Consider the following 20,176-nt stretch of genomic DNA (forward strand, 5'->3'; position numbering starts at 1 on the left):
GCACCCTGTGCTGGGCACAGAGGAAGGGAGATGGAGGAGAAGGGAGGGTGGTGGGTCATGCCAGCCAGGAAGGCTTCTGCTCATGCCATGAACATCCGTGAGCTATTCTTGGCAACTCAAAAAAAAACCAGGAAAATTGATTAGAGGTAAATGGAATGTTTTCTTGCCAATTCTGGGTAGGGGAAAAAATTTGAAAATACAAGTACATAAATTTTTTATAAAAATAACGAGTAAAATTCAAGTCAGTTCTTAAAGTGAGTTCAAGGTTGAACACATAAATGTTGCACTTCTTCCTCCCATAAATCACGTTTGCCTCCATGTGTGCATGGAGCAGCTGAGGATGCAGATGAGGAGCAGAACCTGAGGGTTAGGGAAGGACTTGGACTCTCCTCAAAGCCTTTTCCCTCCCCACAGTGCCCAGGCTGGGCTTTGCTGACTCAAAGGACAATTCCTGTGGAGGTTCCAGCCAGATGAACCTGGAACGTGCCCTGGAAGCCCTGCAGGGCTGAGGGGCTTTCCCTGGCCCTTGCAAGCAGCTGCTCGAGCAAGGTCAGCAGCCAGAGCTGGGCTGGAGGAGCTGCAGGGGGACCTGGATTCAAGGAGCTCTCAGGAGTCCCCAGTGAGACTCCCCAGGCTCTGCACAGGGACAGCACGTGGGGCTCTGGGATGGAGCAACTGGCTCCAAGAAAGCCTGGAAATCACCCTAAAGTTAGGGTGAGGAGATTCTGGAGCAGGAGAAGCACTATTAGCTGGAAGAAGCTCTGGCTGACCCTCAGTTCTTCCCTGTCTCTGGGTCTGGGTGTGGTTTTGGGGTTGCTGGCTGTGCCCACAACAAAGCTGAGCACCCCTCCCTCCCACAGCCCCAGACATTAAACACTGGGCAAGGAGCACATGAACTGATTTTTCCACTTTCCCAGAGAAAAGATCTCACCTTTTCTTACCTCACCTGTGTGGCCCCCAGGACAGGACAGAGCTTGGAGCAGCCTGCTCCAGTGGAAGGTGTCCCTGCCCATGGCAAGAGAGTGTTTAAAGTCCAGATGGTGTTTAAAGTCCCTTCCAGCCCAAACCATTCCATGTGTCCATGACAAACCTGGGGCAGCACGGCAGGTTTGGAGGAGAGACCTGCAGACAGGACCCACAGTCCCCATCACACTGTGGCTGCAGACACAGCACGAGTAAAATCCTGCAGCTGAGGTTCAACTGCTGCAAGGGGATGTAGAAATCAGAAACAGCAATTTACCACACATTATCTCCAAGCAAGCAGTGCTAAAATGCTGATAGGGATGGAGACATCTTGCTTTGGTTATTAAAACACTGAAATTCTGCAAAAATAGTGGATGTTTGCCAGAGGGAAAAGCTGCAGAATTAGCTCTGACATGAAAAATGTTTAAGTCATTTCGTGGACTTTTTTCTAAGGGGAAGTGGAAATGATTTCTGGTGGGAGCAAGGATCCCAGGGAATGTGTCAATGGAAATCCCGCCAGTCACTCTGTTGGAGGCACAGGCACACTCTGTTGGTGGCTGCAGCCTGGAAGGCAGAGCTGATAAACAGCCAGCTGCAGGTGGGATGGATGGATGATGGATGCATGGATGGATGGATGGATACCCCAGGCATTTCCATGCTCTGCTCCAATTCCCCATCCAGACAGTACTTCATGGTCAGCCACCACAATCCAGACCTACCCAGTGAAATTCTGCTTCCAAACTGAATTCAGGGATCAGCATGAGGACCAGGAGAGATTAAATCCCATCCTCCCATGGCATTGCTGGTCGCCATGGCTGGGGGGAGATCAGAAACAGCCCCTGCCCTCACAGATTTGTGGAGCTGTACCTGAGCTTCTTGTCAGCAGCAGGGAAATAGAGAGGGGAAAGGTGCTGTCCTTCTTGCTAGAGCCAGAGTGGCCCAGTCAGTGGTTTTTTGGCTAAATTCCCTGCAGATGTGGTTTCTGAATTATTCATGTGGCCCAGAAACACAGAGAGGAGGGGGAAGGAAGGGCCTGATCCTGCAGCTGATCATAGACTCATGGAATAGTTTGAGTTGGAAGGGGCTGTAAAGACCATCTAATTCCAGCCCCTGCCATGGCAGGGACACCTCCCACTGTCCCAGGTGCTCCCAGCCCCAGAGTCCAGCCTGGCCTTGGGCACTGCCAGGGATCCAGGGGCAGCCCCAGCTGCTCTGGGCACCCTGTGCCAGGGCCTTACACTGTCACAGGGGAGAATTTATTCCCAGTATCCCATCCATCCCTGCCCTGTGGCAGTTGGAAGCCATTCTCCCTTGTCCCAGCCCTACATGCCAATGAAAAACATCAATTCCAATGCAGTTTGTGCCCTGAGATCTTGTTCTTTGTTTATGGGGAAGATTTCTCTCTTCTGAGACATCTCTAGTGCAGATCCCAAATCCCAAGCTTGTCACTGAGTCTCAGGAGTCACCAAGGAGAAGAGGTGCCTGTAGGACATCATGTACCTTACCTCAGAGCTTCCATAGGGTGACAATGGTGTCCCAAAATCCCGTGGCCAAGGGTGTTGGGACTCTGACACAGCCTGGGGATGTGTTGCTGTTCCCAGCCACCCTGCAATGGGGAACATGAGGAGCTCAGCCCACCTCCAGTGATGCTGACACCTGGGTCCAGCTGCCTCATTACCAGCCAGAAAAATCACCAGCAGGTGCTCTCACCTCATTAGAAAATCTGCCCCCACCTCATGCCTTTGGCAAGATCTCAGTGGTACCACTCTGTCCCTGCAATCCCTGCTTTGCTGCTTGATTAGTTCAGAAACCAAAACCCCCAGGGAGAAATTCAAGAATCTGCTAACTCTTTATCCCAAATGGCAATTGGCTATGGAACTGGCTCTTTTGTACAACTCTCTTCCTCCTCTCTTCCCATCAATGGGGAAAAGGAAATGTTGGTGTTTCTGCCATGCTGTAGATGATTTACCACCAACCAGCCATGTGGAACTACCCAAGAGCTGCCCCAAGCCCCACCTTTTCCTGGGGGTTTCTTCCACCCAGCCTCCACTCCAGGATTTCTGGGGAGTTAAATTGGGTTTCAAAAAGACTTAAAGTCCCTTCTTGCTGTGAGTGGTTGATATTTAAGGTTTGTGGAAAGAAAACTGGATCTCAAATTCCTCTCTGGCTCCTTACCCAAAAGCATTCATTAATGACAGCTGAAGACAAAGACCATCATCCTGGATGGACAAAAGCCTTGGAAAACCTCCATGTTCTCTTCTCTTCCAGCCTCTTTTCTTTGCTACAACACAAGAAAAATCAGAGCAGGGATGAAAAATGGCTCCAGCCCTCTGTGGTTTTTCCTGCTGTCCAAAATAAATTTAAAGCAGCTCTAAAACCACTACCCCCTGCCCATTTCATTTCAAGTCTGGACACCCCACGCTGTGCTGTCAGCCTGGCATCCCCTGCTCAGCTCTGCAGCAATTGCTGGAATTGGGCTCCTGCATCCCAGTTTAATGCCATGGAATGAAGCAGCACAACAGCCTTCGGAGGCGACTGTGGCTGAAACCCTCATGGCTCATAAATGTCAGGTTCAACTCTGCTTCATCCCAGCAGTGCTTAATTCCAAAGTTGGAGAGTGACATAAAAATAAATGGGGAGCAGCGGATTGCGTCCCGGCAGGGCTCGAGCGCGGCTGCCAGGGTGTCACAGATCAAGTGACAGCTTGAGACAAGCCCTGCCTCAGGCACAGGCTTTTGGCAGCAGCTCTGCTTAGGTGACCTGCACCTCAATCCCTCTGGCTCGAGAGATCCTAAGGCTGCTGATTAGGGCTATTATAAAATGTGTTATTTATTGAGCAGACAGGAGGTAACAGACAAAAGGCCTTGAACAGTTCCTGCACAGTACAAAATAAGAGAGCTGCTGAGAGATTACATAAAACAGTGCACAACATTGAGCTTATTGTTATATATTAAATATATATTGTTGTATATTATAGTTATATACATTAAAGCTAGCAAAGGCACAGTAGAGAACAGGAGTCAGTGGAACTTACCACCCGTAGAGTGCACAGAGTCCTTCCACTCAGCCCTCGAGAGAGTAACCACAAAATTGATGTCCCAGCTTTGGGGAAAAGCCCCACAGATTTCTAGGGAATGTGCAGAAGACTTTTGCTTTGTGAAAGTTTGGTGTAGCTTTTGTAGTTTGTAAAGTGGAGTGTCTGTCAGTCAAAAATTCCAGCTGATCTTTCCACAGCAAGATGTTTATTGTCACTAGCAGTGTCACTTCCCCAGTGCCCGAATAACCACAAGGCAGGCAGTCTTTAGTGAGTTATTTCACCAAACTGCAAGCGTTTGTGAAGGGCAGGGGCCTTGCAGCAGCTAACAAAGCACGGGTGGGTCCCTGTGGTGGAAGATGTCCTGATGCACAGGGGTGGGAGAGGAGCAGCCACCTCTGCCTCCCTCTCCAGCTGCTGTGTGTGTCTGGAACAGCAGCTGGTGCCAACACTTGATAAATCATCAGCAAAATTTGGAATACAGCTTCCATGGGGGAGAGCTTTTTCTCTTTGGATTTAAACAAGAAATTTACTGGAAAAAATTATGATTAGTGAGAGTAAAAAGGGAAGGGGCTGAGATTTTATAGCTCCGTTGGGGTTGTGTCAGGAGGGGCAGTGGAGGAGCAGCTCTGATTTCTGCTCTCTGTGACAGGGACAGGGAACGCCCGGAGCAGGGCAAGGGAGGGTCAGGCTGGAGGTCAGGAAAGGTTCTTCCCCCCGAGGGGCACCTGGGGGAAAGTGAACCTGAGGGTAGAAATGGAACCTATTTAATGACTGTCTCTGTCTTAAAAACCTACAGATTTAACTCTTTGAATTACATCCATCCATCCCCCATCCAGAGGACATGTCCCTCCTTTCTCCTCCCAAATCCAGCACCTGCCAGGAGTCCACTGATACCCCCCCAGCAGAACAGAAACTCACCTTCACCTCAGCCAGAAGCCTTCAAAACACTTTAAATTATTTCCCCCCCCCCCCAAGAACGTAAATAAGAGGGAAATTTTAACCAGATCATCTACTTTTTATTTCAGAGGAAAGATTTGCATTATTTACTTTTATTTATATACATGTACTTCACATTTGTATTTAAAATGCACAGACCTCCCAAGAATTTTCTCGTTCCGGCTTTAAATTAGCTGTTATTTTACAATACAAAAAATTATACCAAAAAACTGCAATCCTAAATGTGTGTATGTATAACACCCACAACCCCAGCAATGAAATAGTTTACAATACTTGCTCCTATTTACATATGAATGCAATAAATGCTAAATTATACATATTAACAAACTAAGCTCAAGTCTGAACACAGATAAGAATCATAAATAATTACAGAACAAAGAGGGGAAAAAAATCCAGAATACAATTAATTCAAGGATCTTAGTTTAAAGAACATTTATTGTGCACAAATTTCAGAGTAATATAAAACTCTTTTTTTTCTTTTCTTTTTTTTCTTTTCTTTTTTTTTCTTTTTTTTTAAAGGACTGACATGTGATACACTCTGCGACAATTGTTATTGTTCTCTTTTTTTCTACTGGTGAGGTTTGTGGAATCAATACTGAATGGAGAGGAAATGTCTAAAGAATTCTAGTACCTGGAAGACGCACACAAATAGTCTGTGTGAACAAAGAAACAGACTGAACAAAACCTGCCCTGATGCAGAAAAAATCAGCAGATACACATACTGTAGTAGTCCTGGCATGGAAACTCAGCTTGTTTCAGCAGCTACCAACAGAAAAAGCAGGAATTTGTCTAAAATTGCAAAGAACACACCCAAAAACGAGGAGCACACCCCGAGCCATCCCTTCCCTCCCTTCCCAGCCCAGCCCAGCCCAGCCCAGCCCTGTCCCCCTGTCCTGCAGCTCCAGGGGGCTCTGCCAGGGCAGCCGCTCCTCCCTCCCCTGGGTGTTCCCAGATGGAGAAACCCGGGAGGGGCGCAGGGGCTGCCCTGGGCACGCTGAGCCTGCTGGTGCTGTCTCACACACAGTTCAATATCAATGAATCCCAGTCAATAGCAGTAAATCCCAGTTATTATCAATAAATCCCAGTTAATATCAATAAATCCCAGTAATTATCAATAAATCCCAGTTTCCCGTGGGAAGGGGCCGAGGGCTCTGGATGCAGCTGTGCCTGTCCCCAGCTCAGGGTCTCCTGGAGAAGGAAAAGCAGCTGGAACAGCTGGAGCAGCACAGGAGGGGGCAGCCCAGCCCATGGCACTGGAGCCCCGGGGTATGGAGAAGGCCCCAGGTTTGGTTCCAGCCCCAGTTCCTCCTTTGAGCTCACGCAGGGCTGAGCAGGCTGAGCCATTTACAGCACCCCACAAAGCCCAGCAGGGCCCGGGCACCCTGGGCACGTTCCTGCACAGAGCTGGAGCTCCCGGGCACCTCCAGGACACAAAGCACCCTCAGGAGGGTGGATCTGCCAGCAGAGGCTGTCCACGGCTCCACACCACTGAATTTGGGACATTACGTGCCACGGCTTGATGTTCATCACAGGCATTTCCCATCATAAATAGCTTTATTCTGGTAATTTCACTACAACGCGTTTTAAGCCCAGGGAAAGTGATAGTAACAACTGAAAAGTTGTGTCTCATAAATATCCTTGTATCCAAAATATTGAGCCAGAGAGTGGCAAGGTCATGCTACACCTGCCCAGAAAAAATTCTGGGCTAAAATCCATGGAAAATGGTGAATTTAAAAAAAAAGGTGTTATTTGGAGATCCACTGGCACCATTGTTTTCTCAAAGAAAAGAGCCCCAACAGTTCTGAAATTTCATTACTGATTTTTTTAAAGGCTCCTCTCAGAGAATGAAAATCTTCTGAGGGTCGAGATGTCAAATGCTGAATTTCAGCCAGTCATAAACACCTGTAATAGTGATTTTGAATGGAAACACTGCCACAATTTTAGTAACAAAGGCCTTAAACTAATGATTTAATCCTCCACGTAGTGACCACTTTAAGGACCTTTATTACTTGTATCCAAATGTTGCTTTTCCCTCTTTCAAATGGAAAAACCATTATTTAACTTGGTTTCTACATTAAAGTGAAATACATTTGAACACACAAAAGTCAAGTTATGCCTCCCTGCTTTGCAAGATATCACGATATAATCTGGTGTTTAAAGCTCTGGAAAGTTATCTACTACTGATCAGATGAAGGAGTTATTAAGACAAAACTCATACATAATTTAAAATAATCAAAAATACATTCAATATTTTTTCTGGTTTATATACACTTTAAATCTCTCCATGTTCTGTACGTTACTGTAGAGTTTATGTACAAGTGCAAAATCTGTGTGCCATTTGTCATTTATTTACAGATTCTCCCATGAAATAAGGTTGTTCTTTCTCCCCCACCCCACCTCCAAATGAAATAAACCCAAAATTCCTTCACTTTTGATACTGGCCTGGTGACAAACTGCCAGCAATTCCTCCTTCCCCAAGCCCTTCCCATGTTCTTCCCTGTTTACCTCTAAGCTGGGATGAAACTGCACCAGAGCTATGTATGAGAATTCTCTTCTCCCTCATCAGGATGGAGATCAGATGCAGGGTAGAGCTACATCCTGAAGGAGCCAGTTCCTTTTAGTCATGTAAGTAACTCTTGTTGCTCTATTTACATTTTTTGGTTCTGATACACCTTGACTTTGATCATTTTTGCTCATTTTTTCAGTATCTGACACCTCATTTTGGGCACACTCCTGGCACACTGGAGGCTTTGCAGACCAGACAGCCCAGATCTCCAGGAGTGAGAAAACGTCCCAAACTCTGTATTTATGTCTTTTTATTAATGTAAAAATCTATCACCCCTCCAGGCCTACGGTTCTGAAAGCTGTTTGTGATCAGGAAAACCCAACAACTTTAAGCACCTGCCCAAGAGCTGTCCTGAAGAGGGAAACTCAAGCACTGGGGCTTTCACCATCCAGGCTGGCAGCTCTCCTCCCAAAAACAGCAAGAAGAAATCTGCAAACATCAGGATGTGCATCGTGGCTGAAAATACACAGTAACAGGGAAGGGATTTCAGTCAGTCTTATTTCTCCAGTTCAGATTAACCCTATCACTGAGCAAGTTAGAAAATATTATCAGGAGATGAATCTGTCTGAGGTAATCTGTGCATCAGGTAAAACTTAAATTGCCTAAATCCCTTCATTCTAAGACAAATCTGAACCCTTTTCTGATCATAATTCCTTCTTCCCACAGAGCACTGAAACGTCTAGTTTAGAAACAGATGCATTTATATATATTTATATATATAATGCATTTTCCCAATATTTTTCTGCAGTCCCATTGCACTTGTTAAATGACACATTAAATCAGAATTATCATCCACCACAGTCCTTAAGCCATCAGGCTGTTCCCATCACCACTGTCTGGACACACACAGCAATTCACCTCTTTATTGCAATGCTGCCAGGCTCCAAAGAGCTTCTTCAAAATACATGGTTAGGAAAAAAACCACCCCACAAATGAATGGCTGACACGTGACTGATCACCAGAACACGCACAAAACAGGAGCAGTTTTTGGGTTTCAGTTTGGAAAGGTGCTGCCTGGCCAGACCCAAGAGCACTTCCCTTCCACGTGTTACTTCTTCATTATTAAATATCAGATGTCCTCCACAGCAGCTCAGTGACCTGGGGAACCCACAATGATGGATGGAGCCATAATCACACACCTCATGTGGCACCTTCACTGACACCTTCCACCACTGCAGCCCCCCGGCCGTGTGGGCCTGTGCCACATTCCAGGGACACATGGACACCACCACACACAGATGGGTGGGCTCAGTCCAACCTTGAGCCTCAAACCACAATCCCAGCTTGGCAGAGCAGTTCAGATGGTTTGATGCACCCCCAAACACCAAACCTTCTCTTTGCTGTTTGCAAGTCTCATCCTTTCACCAACCAGCGACTTCTTCAACCTCTAACAGAGCTCAAGCCACACAAGAAGTACCAGGATCTGATCGTGTAGAACTCAAACCTGTGGCAAAACAAAGCTGCTCTGCTTGATCTTTACTTAGAGTTCTTTTTTTACTTCATCCTCAAGTGCCCTGGCACCCGGAGCGTTGCTTTTTACACCCTGTAAGAAGATGGAGCAAACCATAACCACTGGGGAGCAATGCCTCCAAGCTCAGCTCTCATCCAGAGGATGGCAGGAGGGAAGGGGGAGGAAAGAGGCCAAAATCAGAAAAATGTGATGTCTCTGACCTGGAACACAGACTGCTTCTATGAAAATGCTGGTGAAACCGGGAGTTTTCTTATGGGATACTGAAACTCTACGTGCCTTCCAGGTATTTGCACCTGGGTGAGTATTTGGTTGGTCAGGAAAATGTGATTTTCCTCTGACTGCATGGGACAGAGGACACAGAGTGCCTTGGGTGACTCTAGATGTGAGTATACATACCTTTAAAGGAATTTAATTATGTTAAAAAGCAGCGTGTGTAGCAGTCTCCTCACTCCCTAGATCTGTTCACGCCTAGGCACTTGTGTGTGGTGTACTCCAAGCAGGTTAAGACTATGTAAACACTGAGTCTTTCCAAAGCAAGATCCAACTTTCCAGTTATTTCATGGGGCCTGAGCAACATCAACCTTTAAACCATCCCAGCTTTTGCATTCCTGGACCATGATGACTACAAAAAGGCTGTGCCTGGAAGAGAGTTCCACTGAAATAATGAGGGAACAGTTAAATATTAAATGAAAACAAAGAATGAAGATGCTTTGAAGATTAATAGTAGTGTTTATGTGTTGAGAGCTGACACCTGTAAACACTGGATCTTTTTCTTTTGTACAGTTTGATAAATACAGAACTACAAAGCACTTTCCATGTAGAAACCTGAGTGTCATTCATTGGACTACTGTTGTATTTACACTGACCAGGAGTGGCGGCGTTGGACCTCACCGCACCTGCAACGAAATCATTCTGCTTTAAACTTGAAGAAAACAAAGGAGCAATCTGAAGCCATGTGTCAGTAAAACTTAAGTGGAGCAGTTGTCAAATAAAGCCAACTAGCACGTAGATGAGAGAAAAAACCGGGTTCAAGGAAGTTGTGTTTTTTTCCGGGTGCTTCTAGTCTCTTGGGACACGACTTAGAAATCTTCCTCCTCCTTGGTATTACTTTTCCATTGTGTTTAAAACCCTAGACAGTTTCTGATGTCCATGCATCAAATACAGGTTCCTGGCTGTGCAGGGGGCTGCTGCTTCCGATTTCGGACGGCGCCCGACTTCTCTTTGTAGGCAATTGGCATCTGTTGTGAAATGTCCACCAGAGCACTGGCCACGGCGAGACCTGGCACAGAACACACATCACCACAACAGCCACAGCAACAAACCTGCACAAAGAGCTCAGAAAACCCCTCCAGGCCACAAAGGGTGTAGAATTTTTTTAATAAACTAGAAAAGTGTTGTGGCCCAAGAATTAAGCTCCAGCCAATATTCTGAAAGGAGCTGAAATACTGCATGTTTAATTAGAAGCAACAGCAGGAGAAAAAGACACAATAAGGGTGGGTATTAGTGGATGTAAAGCTCTAAATGTGGAAGCCTCAACCCTTAATATTGAAGGTGTCTTTCTCTGCATCAGTATATGGACTACAATAAACCTGAAAGCAAATGTGCACGGAGGCTTCACTGCCCTTCCCGGGGATACATCACCTCTGCAACCTCCTCATAGCAGATCAGGGAGTCATGGAATGGTTTGGCTTCAAAGGCACCCTAAAGCCCATCCAGTTCCACCCCCTGCCATGGGCAGGGACACCTTCCACTAGCCCAGGGTGCTCCAAGCCCTGTCCAACCTGGCCTGGAAAATTCTAGAGATGGGGCAGCCACAGCTGCTCTGGGCACCCCATGCCAGGGCCTCCCTGCTCTATTCACAGACAAACCACATCTGGGACTTAGCTCAATCCAGCTCAACACCTCAACACCAAACCATCCAATTCAAACCCTGCCTACTCTTTTTCCAAAGCCTTTGCTTCACCAAGCCCACTGGGGAACCCCAGTTAAATCCCACACTGCCCAGGAGATGATGTCCCAGTGCCCTGACACCAGGTTTGGGTCTGAAGGGGTTGAGAACAAGGCTGGATGGGGAAAAGCTCTTTGTCCAGAGCTCCTGAGAGGAGGGCAGAGATGCTCTGAAAGGACTTGTAGTGACAGGACAAGGGGAATGGTTTCGGACTGACAGCGGACAGGGTTAGATGGGATAGTCTTCCCTGTGACATGGGGGAGGCCCTGGCACAAGCTGCTCTGTGGCTGCTCTGTGGTTTGCAGCAACCTGGGATAGTGGAAGGTGTCCCTGCCCAGGCAGGGGGTGGAACTGGATGATCTTTAACGTCCCTTCAAACTCCAATCTTTCCATGCTTCTGTGACTTGATGTTCCCCTGCAAATGGAGCTGGGAACTAAGTTGGATAGGCCAAGTGACAAGTTACCTTCACAGGTCCCTACTGCAAACATGGCCCTACCACATCCCTCTGTCCCCCACCCAGCTGTTAATTAAAGCATAGTCCAATATCAAATGTTCATCCACCAATTGACCTTAGTAATTAACCCAAAACTCATGTTGGAAGCCAGCAGTGCCCAGACCAGGGAGCCTAAAATACCTCGAGCACATCCCAAGCTGAACTGTGGCTACAGCAGCTGCTGTGGGATCAGGAAAGGTGAACCTGTAAGGCTGGGGAAGGAGTCCAGAGTTAATTCCAAGCCACCAGAGACAACAGCAATGCTCACCTGACTGTCCTGGTGGTGGAATACCCCCAAGCCCTCGAGGCAGCCTCACGAAGACGGAGAGAACGGCTGCTTTGTTCCCAAAGCAGGGCTCCAGCGCGATGGGCTTTGGTACAGTCTGCAGCAGGGGAAGCAGGGAGAAAACAAATGTTAAACAGCGTGTTACACCCTCCCTCCTCCCCCAGCATCACTCCTCCAGCTCCTACAAGCCCCAGGGCATGAACCACCATGAACCACGCTGCTGTGCTGGGCAGATTTCCAGCACACAGCCAGCAAAGCTAAAACCACTGTCAGCAACAATCAAAACACGAGTCATCACCAGAAAACACATTCACTTAATAAAAATCAGGCTATTAAAAAGTCAAGCACTACACAAGGCTTGTATTTCTCCCTAAATTCAATAACAAAGGAGCAGCTTATGTAATCAACAGGACTGAGGGTTTGTTCCATCGACCCCATCAGCAGCCTGTCACTGATATCAGCACGCACCACCATGGCCATTCGACACTCCAAATTCTATTTCCACAATTTAAGTCCATGTACCACCTTAACAGCACTCTATGCATTAACAGAGTAAAGAACATTTTCCCAAGAACAAAAATAAGTGTTCAAGGCCAGGCTGGAGGGAGCTTGAAGCAACCTGGTCTAGTGGAAGGTGTCCTTGTCCATGGCAGGGGGAATTAGACGGGCTTTAAGGGCCCTTTCAGTCTGTGATTCTAATGTATAATAGGTGGTCAGCTTTCTCCCTGGAGGAGCAGAGGATCGGATCCCTTGCTGACCCTCAGTGTCTGTGACCATCTCCCACTGCACTCTTGTGAAGATTTTACCTGAATGATCAACAGCCAGCTTCAGAATGCCATCAGAAAGCCAAAATGCAACAGCCCAGCCCAGAAACTAAAGTGTGTTCTCAGCTGGGCCCCAACTCCACACACAGGTACACAGGATCAGTGCTACTGTGGGCTGCAATAACAGATTAGGATGCAAGTGTTCACCAATGATTACAGGTTCAGGAGAGTTTCTTCTTTTGTTCCACACCAGCTAAAAAAGCTGAGAAACACAATTTTACCCAATACACTGGGTGCTTTCTGTTTTCTTCTTTAGTATGGACAAATTCCACTCTGCTGTTAATGAAATAATTAGTTCTTTTTCCATCAGGCATCAAACTACACCATAGTACTCAAATATTCAACAGAAACTCAATGCAATGCAAGCCATGAAATGCCTGAACAGGAGTCAAACATGCTGTTAAATTACTGCTGCTCAATAAAGAAGACAAAAGGAGACAACAGCAAGCAAAATGAAACTTAAAACTTTCCAAATCTCTCATTTACTGCAATGATTGCAGCAGTGTTTGTTGGTCTGTGCCAGGCAGATAAATACATGCTACACGGGCTGGATGATGGAAGCTGCTGCCTGCCTGGTTTATGACAGCAGGTTTCTTCATCTCCCTACCCCCAGCAAAGGGACCCAACTCAGAGTAAAGCTTTTCCCAGAAGGAAACAAGCACACCGTGATGCTGGATCCCAGAGGCAATGGAGGGAGCTCGGAGAAGGAGCTGCAGGAATAGAGCCCATGGATTTCTGCCTTATGGGAGGAGCAAGAACACAGCACAAAGCTGATTTTCTTCTGGAGAGACTCAAGTATATTACTTATTCCACTGCTAATGAAACACTTCTGCTGAATTCTAGAGCTTGGAGGATGGCACTTGGGTTACAGAGAGCTCTTGTGCTCACCCTCAGCACTGAGCAGAACGGGCAGCAAGGACCACGCAGAGAAGTGATGGAGGGACTGAAGGAGCAACTGAATAATAGACTGTATTTTTTAATACTTTTTAATGTATTTGTTTTCAATGGATTAATGGCCCCAGAGCTGCTGCAGGGCTGGAGCCCCTCTGCTCTGGAGCCAGGCTGGCAGAGCTGGGAATGTTGCCCTGGAGAAGGGAAGGCTCCAGGCAGAGCTCAGAGCCCCTGGCAGGGCCTGCAGGGGCTCCAGGAGAGCTGCAGAAGGGCTGGGGACAAGGCCTGCAGGGACAGGAGCCAGGGAATGGCTCCCACTGGGAAAGGGGAGATTGGGCTGGGATCTTGGCAAGGAATTCCTGGCTGGGAGGGTGGGCAGGCCCTGGCACAGGTGCCCAGGGAAGCTGTGGCTGCCCCTGGATCCCTGGCAGTGCCCAAGGCCAGGCTGGACACTGGGGTTGGAGCCCCCTGGGACAGTGGGAGGTGTCCTGCCATGGCAGACCATGGAAAGATGACCTTTAGAGTCCCTCCCAACCCATGAGGATGCTCAGCAGCACATTCACCATCCTCCAGCCAACCTGCAGAAACAGGAGGCAGGAAAATCCATCTCAGGGGTCACCGAATCCAGCCCTCTACTAACACAGGCAATGGCACATAAAAGCAGAGTTCTCTGCTTTAAGGGTGGTTACACTTTCAGCCTGTGCCATCACCTCTGGGAGACCTTTCCAGATCCCCTGGTCTGGATCTCACCACTCTGCCACCAGAAACTTTCTTTTAACCTCAAATCGTTCACACTTCAATTTATTCATCTGCCTCATGTTCTTCTGTGCCTTAACCCTGTCCCTGGGCTTTACTCTGCAGTACAGCTCAGCCCTCTTTTGGATCTCAGTCTTCTTTTGGATCAACGGGAAGAGCAACACTCTGAATTCCTTCCCTGAACACAAGCACTGCCTCCTCCAGTTCTCCAAGTGCCCCTCTCTGCTCCTTGTTCTTGACCACCTGAGAGGCATTTCAGGCTCTGACAGTGCCTCTGTTGTGGTACCCAAATCACCCTGAGTCTCCTGCACGCCATAAAATAGAAAGAAACAGTAGCTGTTCATTATATAGCTCTCAGTCGCAGAGCTGAAGGGACTTGGAGAGGAATTTAGCTCATCTCTCAGCCCCAGGCAAGACCCTCTCTCCTCCTCTGCCCTTTCCAACTAATGAACCCTGAGTGTGCAGCAGAAACTCTCATTATGAGTCCCTGTGGGCACAATCTTCCCTTTCCATGGAGTTTTTATTTTGGTCCTCAAGGTCACCCATCTTGCTCCTCTCTACTCTCCTGGTTCCACAGCACAGACAGCTGGGATAGGATGTAGCCCTGGGCCTCCTTCCTTCCATTGTCAACCTGCCCAGAAAACAGTCAGAATCATGGAATGTTTTGGGTTGGAAGGGACCTTAAAGTTCATCTCATACCCTGCAGGGAACAAGGACACATTCCACTGTCCCAGGTGCTCCAGCCCCAGTGTCCAGCCTGGCCTTGGGCACTGCCAGGGATCCAGGGGCAGCCACAGCTGCTCTGCCAGGGCCTGCCCACCCTGCCAGGGAAAAATTCCTAATTCCCAATATCCCATCCATCCCTGCCCTCTGGCAGTGGGAGGCATTCCCTGGCTCCTGTCCCTTCAGGCCCTTGTAAAATCTCTCTCCATCTTTCCTGGTGGGCCCTTCAGGTACTGAAAGGCTACAATTAGGTCAACCCAAACCCTTTTATTTTCCAGGCTGAACAATCCCAAAAACGATGAGGGTTGGTAAAATGTTGTTAATAGTTCCCTGCGTGGGGATCCTTATTTCTCTCAACCATGCACAGCAAGGACAACAATGCACCCAAAATCTGTCAGGCAGTTGCAAACTAATTTGGAAGGAATTAAGCACGACATCACTTTGCTGCAGCTAAGCTCCATCTTAAAACTAAAAGGGGAAAAATGGCCTATTGTCCATCAATCCAGCTTTTCCTGAGACAAGCTGCAGTTAATAACAACAAAACCTCACCTAAAGAATCAAGTACTGCACATTTATTTTTGACAACCCCGGTTCAGGCACCTGTTTTCTGAACTGTGACTCATTGTGCATCTCTGAGTGCTGCTCACGGCCGGGAGACAGAGCAGGGAGGGAATGACTCAGAGCAGTGAGGGATGAGGAATGTGGAATTTGAGCAGGGAGGTCAGGAGTGAAGGACACACTGCACCCTCTGCAAGGCAGAACCAGCGCTGGAGCCAGGGACCAGGTTCAGCACTCAGGGAGGAAAATGTGACATTTCAACCAGCAGTTTCACTGTGACTGGACTGGAGACCTCACCCTGCGCCAGCCCTGCCCTGCCTGTCACCTGATGTGACCTAGGCAGGTGTCACCAGGACACCAAGGGTCTAAGGAGCAGCTGGCTGGCTTCGTTAAGTGCAGTTTTGGTGAGGAGGTCTCAAGAGCTCAGGTCTCCTTTCTTTGCCCACTCAAGTGGTTTCTGAGTGCTCTTATCACAGATTATGGAATCCTCTGAGTTGAATGGGACCCACAGGGATCAGCCAGCCCAGCCCCTGTCCCTGCCCAGACCCCCAAAATCCCACCTGGGCATCCCTGGAGCGCTGCCCAAAAGGCTCCTGGAGCTCTGGCAGCCCTGGGGCTGTGCCCATTCCCTGGGGAGCCTGGGCAGTGCCAGCACCCTCTGGGGATGAACCTTTCCTGACCTCCACCTAAACCTCTCCTGACACAGTTCCATATCCTCTTTTGTTGCAGATCCAAGCCATTCTCCTGCAAGAAGATTTTGAGTGAACATGGAAAGCAGAGATCAGATGTGAGAGATGGCTCTTAAGGGTAAACGTTTAAAAGGTACATAAAATAGGTGCATTTCCAAATTTTGTAACAACCTCTATCAGATGCTTAAAACCTGCCTCTGCCAGCAACTTCCATTCAGAGGTTTTGATAAACTCATTGTTGAATTATAGAAGTGATTCTTTTTTACTGAAGGCTTAATGGCACAATAAAGTAGACATTATTCAAATCTATTCAAATAAGGCGCATCTCTCAGACACTCAGCACCAGAGGACTGCTTTGAGAGGTGCCTGAACAGCAGAGTCCCATCATGGGAGCAGATACAGAGGGGAGAACAAAGCCCTGGAGCTCAAGTGGGTGGGCAAAGCCCACAGTCAATGGCCATGGACAGAGCTGAGCTGGCTGAGCCAGCAGGCCCTGCCCTGAGGCACCTCTTGTCCTCAAAGAAATATGGACAGCTGTGCCTCTAGCACTCTGGAGAGACAAATTCATGGAGCTGATCACAGAACCATGGAATGCTTTGAGTTGGAAGGGACCTTAAAACTCATCTTAAAGCCATGGCAGAGACACCTCCCACTGTCCCAGGGTGCTCTAAGCCCCAGTATCCAACCTGGCCTGGGGCACTGCCAGGGATCCAGGGGCAGCCCCAGCTGCTCTGGGAATTCCAGCCCAGCCAGGAATTCCTTGCCAAGATCCCAGCCCAATCTCCCCTTTCCCAGTGGGAGCCATTCCCTGGCTCCTGTCCCTGCAGGCCTTGTCCCCAGCCCCTCTGCAGCTCTCCTGGAGCCCCTGCAGGCCCTGCCAGGGGCTCTGAGCTCTGCCTGGAGCCTTCCCTTCTCCAGGGCAACATTCCCAGCTCTGCCAGCCTGGCTCCAGAGCAGAGGGGCTCCAGCCCTGCAGCAGCTCCGGGGCCTCCTCTGGGCTCTCTCCAGCAGCTCCACGTCCTCCTGCTGTTGGCCCCAGGGCTGGGGCAGCTCTGCAGGTGGGCTCTCACCTCAGGGAGGGGCACAGGGACACAATTCCCACCTTGCCTTGGGCAGCAGCCAGGGCTGGGGCAGCTCTCAGGTGGGCTCTCACCTCAGGGAGGGGCACAGGGACAGAGTTCCCCCTCCCCTGCACTGAATCACCTGAACCCTTCCCTGCAAGGGGCTTTCCATGCTCCTGCACAGCAAAGCAACAATCAATGGACACGATGCGAAAAGCCCCAAGAACTGCAAGAATCAGAATGGTACAAATGTCAAAGGAACAGTAGAAAGCCAGTGAAGCCCTGCTGGCCTGGAAGCCGTGGGCAGCCCTGTCTGGGGGAACAGGCAGCTCATGGTGCCTTAAGGGTGGTGACACAGCCCCGTGCTCCCAGAGACAGCAATAGCTGCTCTCAGCTGCTTTCCACAGATGATTTTACTGGCCCAAACCAGCACTAAAAGCCAAGTAATTCCAGTTGTTTCTGAGTTGTGATGTGTATTTAGCATACATAAAGTGTAAACCATTATAGACATTAAAAGCAATAAGAGACAGATTAGGTGATTTCACTAGTCCAGCTTCTCCAGCAGCATTCTCCACATGGACAGGGCCTTTCCCAGGAATTTCTCTGGGCTATTTCCAGGGGACCCAGATGTGGAATACACCACCAGTTCCCTTGGGAGTCAATTTCACAGCCAAATACTTTCCCCAAGTAGGTTGAATTGTGTGATGCTCACCCTAAACACTTTTATTTCATCTCATTATTTCTATTTATGCTGCTTGTACTTGACAAATTCAAAAAGTTAATAATGTGTCACATAAAACTAATGGCCAGAACAATAAATATTCTGTATAATTTCACAAACCCAGCATCAGTTTTATTTAGGTTCTGTGATACACTGCCAGCATATTGCATTTCAAGATATATTAAAAAAATACCATGGAGAATTTTTTTTCCTTAACAAGAAAACATGTTTCTGTGGTTTGATCAAATAAGTCTTACATGGTTTTCAATTTCCAGGAAGGAAATTAAAATAAAGGAAAAATCTTATGGTGGTGGATGAGAAAAGGAACATTACCCAAACAGTTCAGTTTTATTACTGATTCCACTTGTTCAGGTGATTTCACTCTGTAGAAAAAGGGTCAAATTCCATTTGCAAGTTTTAAATTGTGCCATTAAAATCTGAGTGAACCTTTGCAAAACAAGTTACAAGCAATTTCCTATTAAAATAGATTATTAAGCTTTAAAAATTATATTCTCAGGGTAGTATGTGTGTCCTGCAAGATAGAGATGAATGAACTTCTAGCAATAATTCAGAGTAAATGAGTTTAGATTAAAAATTTACATTTACCTAGTCCCTGATAGCTACCTTGGAATTTTAGAGGGGCTGAGGAATGAACTGACTCGGTCCCAGAACTGGGTTGCTGCATGAGAGAAACTAACAAAGATCACATTCAAAGCCTCAGCTGGACGTTAGCAGCCTGAAATGGGGAACACAGATCTGAGCAGCCCGGATCTACAGCCCACATGCCACCAGCCCCACGGGGCCCCCGGTCTACTCCCCCTTATTTAACAACTGCTCTGTGCTGCCCAGGGCTCCTGTGAGTCCAGCAACAGCCAGCCACCAGCTCGGGGTGAAGGGATTGGTGAGCTGAGTTTGGATCTCCATGGCCACCAGCTCGGGGTGAAGGGATTGGTGAGCTGAGTTTGGATCTCCATGGCCACCAGCTCGGGGTGAAGGGATTGGTGAGGTGAGTTTGGATCCCCAAGGCTCGGAGCGAAGGGCAGGGATTGGTGAGGTGAATTTGGATCTCCATGGCCTCCACCTCGGGGTGAAGGGATTGGTGAGGTGAATGAATTTGGATCTCCAAGGCCAGCAGCTCAGGGTGAAGGGCAGGGATTGGTGAGGTGAATGAATTTGGATCTCCAAGGCAGCTCCCCTGAAATGACCAAATCTCATGTCACAGTTTGAGCCTGGCCACTCACGGATGCCAACACTCATCCTTCTTCACTTCCCAGGGAGGGATGGATGAGGCCATGGCGAGCAAATCTGGGAGATATGTGCATTTATATGGGCAGTGGTGAGTATTTATTTTGATTTCGTACAGGTGAAGGGGCAGGACCTTTACAATTCTTTTCAAGCACTCAGCTGGTTTTTGCACAGGAAAACAAAGTAAAAAAACCCAACGAAATGGGACAGCTGGATGAAGATTGCAAACACAACACACAAAACAACTACTTGGCATAAATGAATGCAAATAAGTCCTTGATAATGCTGTTGAGAAGCTGCTGGTGTTATTAGTACTTCAATCAGAGAGATGCTCGTTAGAGGGAAAAAATGAACTTAGAAAATCCTTCTCCTGTGGGAAGCTTCATGCTCCTTCCTCTCCTTCCAGCAAATTCCTCCTTATCAGCTAAAATCAGGGTCCAACCTGCGGAAATGTTTATACAGTCTTCAAACCTAAAACTAGTTAAAATCACTTATCAGCCAAATGTTCCCTAAATACAAGGCAGGCTTAACAGATATGTCTGCTGATCTCATGACAGCTCCCTTCCACAGATCTATATTCCATATTATATCATGGGAGTAGAAAAAGTTTCCCCTAATTTTTTTTTCCCTAATTTTGCAATAGAATTCAAACCAAGATACTGGGCACTTGTTTACTGGTAATAATTAATTAGGTGAAGATTTTATCAGGTATTTTTGTTGCTGTTTTGGTAGGAGGAATCACAGCCAGTCTCTATGGAGTTCTAGTGCAGCTAACCCACTTTACACACCTCAGCTGCCCAGGGAATGCTCCCTTCCTACCCCTGGCATTCCTTCAAAGGGGATCCCACACTTTTCCATGCCCTGAAAGTGGGCCAGCATATGAGGAATAAACACCAAATAGGAAGTACAAGCTGGGCTGTCCTCCCTGTGTATTCCTTTGTCACCTCGATGCTCAGGAGGGAGCCTAAAGAGTGGAAATGGTTTTG

At 47.8% G+C, this 20,176-nt stretch overlaps 1 protein-coding gene across 1 annotated transcript in view; it reads right to left on the minus strand.

Annotated features, from left to right (window-relative positions):
* Window positions 1-4,994: 4,994 nt before the first annotated feature.
* The window catches only part of ATRN (attractin), a 149,133-nt gene continuing 133,951 nt past the window's right edge, over window positions 4,995-20,176 (minus strand). The window contains exons 28-29 of the mRNA XM_054633262.2: window positions 11,705-11,819; window positions 4,995-10,273 (exon numbers count right to left, since the gene is read on the minus strand). Coding sequence (XP_054489237.2) covers window positions 10,149-10,273; window positions 11,705-11,819 — 240 coding nt within the window. The 3' untranslated portion in view covers window positions 4,995-10,148. The remainder of the gene's footprint in view (window positions 10,274-11,704; window positions 11,820-20,176) is intronic.

Source organism: Agelaius phoeniceus, chromosome 4 (genome assembly GCF_051311805.1).
Source record: "Agelaius phoeniceus isolate bAgePho1 chromosome 4, bAgePho1.hap1, whole genome shotgun sequence".
Taxonomy (NCBI): Eukaryota; Metazoa; Chordata; class Aves; order Passeriformes; family Icteridae; genus Agelaius; species Agelaius phoeniceus.